Genomic DNA, 8,871 nt, shown 5'->3' with positions numbered 1-8,871 from the left:
CCCCCCCCCCCTTCAGGAAAAAGTTTTCCTTCGTGCCTTTTAACGCCTTTTCCATCTGTCTGAAGCAGCAGCAAGGAGTTAAAATACAAATGTTTGGGAGGTAAACAAAATAAACCAGCAGGAAAATGCATTTATTTATTTTTCCTACACTACGTGCAGGATTACTCCACACTCCCTGTAACTGTAGTTCATAATAAAGTACATCAAATAGGGCTATGGTTTGCTAGAGCCACATGTGAGCACTGCCCAAAGCTTGTGTTTGTTTATTCTACTTCTCAACTTGCTTTCCCTCGCCTCCCAGGCAGCCAGCAGGAGAGGGTTGTCTCTTTAAACCCTGGGCTTAACTAAGAGGTAATATATAAAGTTGAACCATATAAAACCATCCCCACAGTAAGTACAGCACCAATGGACACTCCCTACAGGCTCAGATTACAGCCCTCCCTTTGCTTTAGGGTTAATAACTTGCTGTTGGTCTATTTTGGTAACATGCTCTGGCAGCTCCCTCCGACCGGGCTCCAAAGCGGCCCCAGCGCCCCGGGGAAGCCAGCGGCTCCCGACCCGAGAGGCCACGCTGGAATGCGGCTCGAGGAAACCAAACAACGCGTGTTTCCCGCAAAAGCTTTGTGCTCGTGGCAAGGGATCTTTATGGTAACAGAATCAGAGAAGCATGAAAAGAAAAGCCAAACTCTATTTGAGCGGCAAGTTGATCTGCATTGTTCAGAGAAATAGACTTTCAAAAGTCTATTCTGATCTAATATTGCAAGTCCCACCCCACCTTCCCAAATCATATTTTCATCAAAATTACTCCCGGGGTTTTGCCTTTTGTAATTCTATGTGGTTACTCTGCTGCCATGACAGAAAATAGGAAATTTCATCTCTCTTCCTGATTCCAAGATATGCAACAGAAAGTTCAAAGTTAGGAAGAAAATAACAGAACATTTTATTAGAAATTACTTCTACATCACAGCTATTGATTTATTAAATAGTGTAGAGCTAGTCTGTCTAAATATCCAACTATCTTAGAAATCTTTTGTTCCTGGTTTTATAGACACCTACAAAAAGCTTCTTCAAGATGAAAATAAGGTAAGATGAATTCAATATAGTAGGAAAAGAGAACAGAAGCAAAGCAAAACAAAACCTTACCCTGAGTCTTTTGGCAGACAAACCCATAATTTTTCTGACAGTTTTCTAAGTACCATTTTCCCGTAAAATAAAAATTAGGGTTATTTGATACCAATGTACATAGTGGAAGCTGTTCTTGAATGTTTGCATTGTTATAGCGCTGTCTCTGCAATCAACACAGAATCTTACATTAATTAAAAAAGACACAGTGTGAAAAAAAAATAATCATAATTATTACATTAAATTTAGAATAATAATTATCTGAAATTCACTATTATAAATATTTAGTTAGAACAATGAACACTCCCCCCTAAGTACAATTTGAAATAATAACCTCATAATAAAATAGTCACAAGCTTTTGCTGAACAAACTAAAATGCTAAACCCAATATGGACTAACGTGGTGTAAACCAATATACTAAAATATGAGATTCATCATCTTATTCCTCAACTTTGCTCAGCCCCCTGCATATGATACTAACCATATAATTCAAACTTTGGTGCTTAAAAGCAATTGCAAGAGAATGTGACTACAACCACAGATTATGTAAATAACTGTCTCAGTAGTGCCTTTTTTGCTACCTCTAGTTATGCCCATAAATCTGTGCCCACAGTTGTTTGAAGTTGCAGAAATTAAGAGAAGGCTAAATTGCTGTAACAAGTTAGGCTTTGTCTTTGTGGCAGTCATGACTTTTATGGCTAAAACAGCTTCCCACTGTCCTTCAACTCCCTGGAAATACTCACATGCACTACTTCAACTGGAGACCAGTTGGAATACACCGGAGGATTTTCATTCAGCCATTTTTCATAGTCATCACTCTGGAAACCTATCCAAACACTAGTTTTCCATCCAAATAGATTCATTGTTATGAAAGCTGGAAAATGAAACAGGAATAAAATATAATTAACTGGTAACCACTTAGGGATTGATGAAGTTTCTTCCAACACACTAAAGCACGGAAAAATGTAATTACTAATCAATGACATTACATAGTTTCCAGAAAGTAAGAACATGAACGGCATTTCAGTGTCATCTAACTATAAACTCAGTTAAATTGATTAACTTCAATTGGGTTAGTCCATTAACTAGTAAGTCTTTCAGAAATGTTCACAGTAGCTTGAATAACAAGTATTAGTTCAGGGTATTGTCCCATTGAAAAAGCTTTTTTCAGTTGTCATTGAAAATGATATTTCTCAACTAAAGATAGCCTGTGAGATTTGTCCCACCTCCAAATAAGTGGTTTTACAAATGTATGAAATTCAACCACAGATTTTTATGAATAGGGATTATAAATATTTCTGAATATGCTGGCATTTATTTCTCTGACAGTTCCAGCCTAGTGTTATGCTTATGTGCTATACTATAGATCAGATTTTGAGTACCATTAAAGGATAAATTTGAGATTGCTTTTATAACAGTGTGAGATTGCATTCATTCACATTTTACAAAGCAAATTTTTTAATGTTTTTTTTTTTTTTTTTTTTTTTTTTGTATTTCTAATGCATGGTAGTAAGAACAAAAGAAATTATAATTACTCCTCAAAATGTATCTGTCGCAAAACTCAGTGAATATTTGAGTCTTTACATTTTGTGAAACTGGGAAAGAGAAACACTGATTTGTTTAAAGCAGTGGAACCACGAGTAGGATCTGAATGATCTTTTTTCCTAAAACTGTATCCAAGATGAAACTTTACTACAGCATCCTAATGAAGGACCCTAAAGATTTTATTTATTTAACAATATTTTCAGTACTCTACCTTGTTCTAGTTCATCTTCAAGGGAAGCAAGTGACCCATCATAGCTACTGCAGAACTCTTGTGCAGAGTACCAGTTTCTCAGATGCTCTGGATCCTTCGGAATTTGTATCAAAAAGCACTGTTTAAAATTAAAAAAGAAAGCTTGTTTTGTTTTTTCTCTAGTTAACAACTATTTATCAACCACTAAGAGTGATCACTAAAAATTTCACACACTGTTACTGAATATTAAATATTTCATTAGTTTCTGTCCTGCAATGGACCTCTCCAGTATGCTTGGTATGAGTGTTTAGCCACAATCAGGCTTGGATTTAAAACAGTTGTTTAAAGGCAAACACAATCTTGGGTAAAATTTATCCTTGTAGTCACTGCAGTTCAGCACTGGGATAAATCTGGCCACCTCAACGCATGCTGCTGTTAAGGAATGTATGTATTTCAGAGAAGCCTGATGAAATGATTGCCTTTCGACCTTCAACTGCAAGCAGACTTTGGTTTATAATTATCTCTGATGAACCCTATTTGAAACAGCATCTTTTGGAGAATGGCAGCAGTGAGGGATCCATTTAATACAACTAGGGGTCAGAGATCTGTTTTGAGACCATAAAAGACTTGGAATTGTCATAAATGGAAGAGAGAGGATGGAGCAGGCTTTTTACAGCAAATGCACAGATACGCTTAGATAGCTTTTGCATATATGAGTATTCACTTCCTTGAACTAAAGTAAAATTTTTAGCACCTTAGTAAACAACTCCTGTGTCCACAGCTACTTAATAGCTGTAAACCTTGCATCACTCTGCCAGTAGTTATAAACCTAAAGGCCTTGCTTTCAAAAAGGAAGAAAATATTCAAATATTGAAAAATTCTTAAGAAGTCCAATTTCTGTCATAAATATAGAAAGCATTTTGAATAATCAAGCAGCAGAAAAAATTTTTTTTACTTTGAATCCAAAGTGCAACCATCCTTTGGGACATATGCCTTGTTGGTTCTGATCTTTTGGAATCTCTTTCTCTATTTTCCATGCAAGTTTACGTTTACAAATACAGGGTAGAGTCACAGTACAGTTTTCATCACCCCAGAGTCCTGTGTAAAAAGAAAAATCACAGTTGAGTATTGGCTTGAGAACTGGAAACTGTTTATTTTTCTTAGCTAGCTTAGATATTGTTAAGAAGAGTATCCTTTAGTGGTTGAGTAAGATGAGATGCTACATCAAATACATTTGGACATATTTCATTACAGTGGATCTGGTGGTCAATGGGGCTTATACTTTTATTTCCAGTTTGATATTAAGTGAAACCACTTCCTCTACACTGAGTCACATATCATATGATTGTATCAGCATGTATTTAAAAAAAATATTAGTTATGCACAAAAAAGGAAAGGTATAGAAATAATGCCTTCCAGATAAAAAAGTTTTACTTCCTTACACTGAAAATTTTTGGCAAGATCCAGGTACTGACATAAAACACTGACCTGCTTAAGAAGAAAATACATTTTTCAGTGCACTCAACAAGTTGTTGACCAGCTCCCATCTGCTGGCCAGCTGAGGGGGGAGAGTGGGCATCTCTTTTATCTGATACTAACTACAGTAACACCAAACTCAAGCATTTTGAAAGTTATGAATCAAAACGCCAAGATTATGCATGGAAAAGGTTTTAACATTTTTTCAGTTTTGGCTTTTGAGGCTGAGATTACAAGAGTGCAGATGGATTAATTTTTTTTAGCTCTTGCCACAAATACAAAGCTGGATATTTTTTCTTTCCATGCAACCTGACATGTTTACTTTATCATGTGACTTGTAGATCTTCAGAAAGCAGAGACAGTGAGATGGTAGATATCACTGGAATAAGCAGCACTGGTTTTTGGTTTTTTTTTTTTAATTACTGTAGTAAAATATAGAGCTATGTGATGATGCAAAGGCTAGCAGCAAAACCATGGTACCCAAAAATCCCTCAGCAGATTGGCTATGGGATCAAAAATAAGCTAGAGACCCGAGTATATAAAGTTATGTGCTGATAGAAAAACAGTTTATAAATGCAGGAAAAATTGTTGCTTAGTCCATCTGGTTCATTTGGTTATGAGAAAACTGACTGTGAAAACCGGCAATGCATTAACATGTTTGCTGTGCCATATAACAGATTCTGAAGTAAAACTAAAGTATCAGTATCACTGGAATCTTTGTATTTTGACATTGAAGAACTGGAACTATTAGTATACTTTAAATCCTACAACGCAGTATCTGAGCATAGTAATGATATTTCACTATTCTTTTCCTGACCATAACCCCAGTTATGCAAATTATAAGCATGGGACAGGATTTTAATATGGATTGCGTTTCTTGAGAGCAATTAAAAAATATATAATCCCTTTGGCCAACAAGAACAACATCAAGTCACAACTACTGCAGCAAAAAGAAATATAAAATAAACCTGTTTGTGATGAAATGAAGCCACATCTTTTCCCTGGTTTCTGCAGATCTCTTTCCCTCTCTTCATTCCAGTTCTGGTATGTTACTGGTGATTCATCTCTCCAGCTGCACAGAAATGTTAAGAGTGTTGTTATACTTTTTCCTATCCTTACCTAAAAATACACCCTCCGTGAAAAGCATTTCTAAGGAGATACAAGGTAGAAAGTGCCCCCTTATTAACTAAGAGTTAAAAAAAACCCAGACAAACAACAACAACAAGGTTGATATTAATGTCTTTGGCTTGTACCTTTTATAACCTTTTTGGAAGAAATACTGTAACATGGAGATAAATTAAGGGTAATATATTCTGAATTAGATTTACATGAGAACTGAAGTTATCTCTTGAATATCCCACTCAGTCATCAAACCATTTTAGACCGTCAGACTGACCAGCAGCCTATAAACAGGGCATGCCAAGTACAACTCACAGCAGCTGAAGTGTAGTTATTCTTACCGAAATTCATCACTGAGGTTTTCTGCATGCAATCCAATCCACCAGTGAACATCACTATTCGATAGCTATAAAAAAATGTTTTGCCATATATTTATCTGTAGTTGCCCTCTTAACAAAGCATTAACAAACCCTAAAGTCAGACTCTATTCAAATAGCATCTCCACTGGGTTCCAAAGGTAGAAACAGGTACTAAATCCTGCCTGTGTTATGTCACTGCAGTAATGTTATTCACATTAGTAGAGCACGATTTAGCCCCCAGTTTTCACTGGACTCCTCATTTCACTGGACTGCTCATTTGCAGAGATGATTCTGCAGATTCTGAAATGGTACTGACTTGTTTAGCTAAATAGGGCTTCAGGGAGAGATGTGGGAAATGAAGACATCAAGAGAATTATTTCTAAAGTAAGATGTTTTTCGGATTCTACCTGGAGCAACAGGCAGCCAGATATTCCAAAAGATGCAGTAGAAAATAGCCAGTTACTGCCTGAGGGTTTATTTTTTTAAAGGGATAGGTTTTGTTACCTTCTTAATTTTATTTTGAATAAAGGCTTGTTCACCAGAAGAATTTATTGTTGCCATTCCACTGCGAAGCCAGCCACAGACAAACTCATAGGTTTCCCAGTCTGTAGGACTGACATGGAAAAGATATTCTGCTCCTTGATAATACGACCATGGCAGTTCTAGAAAACAAGCAAAAGAGTCAGTTGTGTGCAGGAGTAAAAACTCATTTCAAGTCTCATTCTCTGTGACTCCTATGACCCGCCTTCAGCCATGTGTCAGAGGACATATATGCCACAGCTCACAGCAGAACCATATTTAACATGCCGATAAAAAAAAAATTAAAATGCACTATGAGTAAAATTTTTAATGTTCTATCCTATGATACTGCAGTAATATTAAGATAGTTGCCCAGCCTTTGCATAAAGGCAGTTTTAATGGGATGCAGAGTTTATCAGACTCCTGTACCTAACCAAAATCATATCTGATGTTTCAGTGTTCCTAAACAAAACAGTGACAGATTTTGATCTGTAGCAACAAGTTCCTACAGAGTTCATTAATGTAAATTTTTAACTTAGAACATTTTAGTTATTCTATTTTTACTAGTAGATTAAATTGTATTTCCAAGTTATAATGTTTCAAGATGTGAAAAAGAAAATGTTTTCATACCAGCTATGTACCAATTTGGGTTCTTTGGTTTAACACCTGCAAAAACACAAAAATAAATTAAAACATTGCTGATTAAGAATGAAAAGAGATATTTCACTGAAATTGCCTTCTCCACATGATAAGGATTTAATTAAAATCATGAAGAATATTGCTAGTCTTGTTCAGGGACAAAAAGAAAAGGAGTTAAACGAGGAAAAAATAAAATAAAATAATTGCTACACTTACCAAACAATATTTTTAGTAACCTTTTAAATAAGAACTTTGGTTGACTCCTGCTAACTAACTGTTAATCATTGCTATCCATTTTTAATCTGACTGCACATACTAGACCTGTTAACTGGCCAACAATCCCACATATATAATAGCTTTGCCATGATTTCATGCAGAAGACCAATGACAAGAACTCCAGATGTGGCTAAAAGAAAGGCTTTCAGATATTTCTTTCCTTGTTTCTCCTGCATTGCAAGTAATGGGTATAAAAGACAATGTATGTTAATTAACATTTCACCTTTTGGTATTTTGCATATCCATTCACGCTTTTCATTGCAGTGTGCTGGAAAGACCGTTCTATTTACTTTGAACACACCGCAGTTTCTTGAGTCATCTTCAACATACTTGCTCTCCAAAAATGAAGATACAACCTGAAACCAATACATTTGTTATCTTTCACCTACAATCCAAGATGAAGCATTTCAAAATCTCATTACGGAGAAAAATGAAGGATTTGGAGATGTGTGTATGGTAAGAACATCACAAGCAACAATTAGAGGACCACCTGAATGATGGTGGTAAAATCCAAATCCACAATCATGTCCATAATCGTGCTCTCTCAATGTCCTGTTCAACTTTCCTATCATTTTTACAAAGAAGGAGTCTAATATAAATGAATAGCTATGAAACCTAAAATTTCTTTTACATGATTAGTGGTGGCTGCCCACATCCAACAGCCTTTGCTTTGGTTTTGCACTCACATTCTGAAATTACTTAAGTAAAAATGGCAGAGCTGGCACTGTTCTTTAAGGCTGAAAAGCAATTACAGTTTAAGAAACAACCCTTCTTCAGTTGTTCAGTGTTTAAATCCCAGGTACTAACCATTAGTGTGGCACGTGGTACTAACTTCTTTAAGGATGCAAAATCAAAAGTGGTATTAAAAAATGGAAGAATTACCTCTGAATGCAGTCATGAACCTAACAGTCATAAAACAGATAAAGCATGTAAGCACAGCTCTAAGGCTTTCCATTGTGTCCATGTGTATAACATAAATGCAGATAAATACACACACACGTTCACTCTGCATGTGCCTGGTCCTGGGCTAAAGGCAACGTGCTTTACAGGAAAGCACACATCTGCAAAACTTTAGAATTCTACCAAACTCCTTTCACAGTTGCACAGTCCTTTTGCACATGCTGCTGTTTTGATAGTAGAGTACTATTAATCCTATTCTAACAATTACTTTAGGTGAAGTATGTGGACACAAAACCCAAACAGTATTCCTGGCCAGTGTCTGCTCACAAGGCTTATTTTTGTGAATTTATGCTTAAATATGACTTGAAAGGTTAATGGGTTACTGAAATATGTAGTATAAAGATAGTTACAGGTGTTCTGTCAGACCACTGCCATGTCCCTCCAGAAAGTGGGTTTCTTTTATTAAATCCAATCCAAAACTGCCTTTCTTCTGTCCTATAATGGAAACAAAGAATATAAGACTTCTCACACATTTTTTCCTTAGCTATTTCACAGATTATTTTTTAAATGGTGCAAATACCCATATTAATTTCTTCTTGAATTCATATCATTCATATATAATTCTGGAATACATTTCTTAACTTTTTAGTATCTTTGATTGAAACTCTGATTTTCTCACTAAAATGTGAAATTATAACTTTCAAGATGAAAACATTTAAAATAGG

The 8,871-nt window shown here is 35.7% G+C and overlaps 1 protein-coding gene across 1 annotated transcript in view; it reads right to left on the bottom strand.

The window, feature by feature from the left end:
• PLA2R1 (phospholipase A2 receptor 1) overlaps window positions 1–8,871 on the bottom strand; it is a 35,184-nt gene that overhangs the window by 6,663 nt on the left and 19,650 nt on the right. The window contains exons 13-22 of the mRNA XM_026852843.1: window positions 8,557–8,641; window positions 7,470–7,602; window positions 6,962–6,997; window positions 6,317–6,474; window positions 5,795–5,859; window positions 5,303–5,406; window positions 3,814–3,956; window positions 2,880–2,997; window positions 1,867–1,997; window positions 1,144–1,288 (exon numbers count right to left, since the gene is read on the bottom strand). Coding sequence (XP_026708644.1) covers window positions 1,144–1,288; window positions 1,867–1,997; window positions 2,880–2,997; window positions 3,814–3,956; window positions 5,303–5,406; window positions 5,795–5,859; window positions 6,317–6,474; window positions 6,962–6,997; window positions 7,470–7,602; window positions 8,557–8,641 — 1,118 coding nt within the window. The remainder of the gene's footprint in view (window positions 1–1,143; window positions 1,289–1,866; window positions 1,998–2,879; window positions 2,998–3,813; window positions 3,957–5,302; window positions 5,407–5,794; window positions 5,860–6,316; window positions 6,475–6,961; window positions 6,998–7,469; window positions 7,603–8,556; window positions 8,642–8,871) is intronic.

The sequence above is a fragment of the Athene cunicularia genome (genome assembly GCF_003259725.1).
Source record: "Athene cunicularia isolate RWA chromosome 7 unlocalized genomic scaffold, athCun1 chr7_part1, whole genome shotgun sequence".
Lineage (NCBI taxonomy): Eukaryota > Metazoa > Chordata > Aves > Strigiformes > Strigidae > Athene > Athene cunicularia.
The sequence above is the reverse complement of the archived record's forward strand: the minus strand, read 5'-3'. Positions and strand labels throughout refer to the sequence as shown.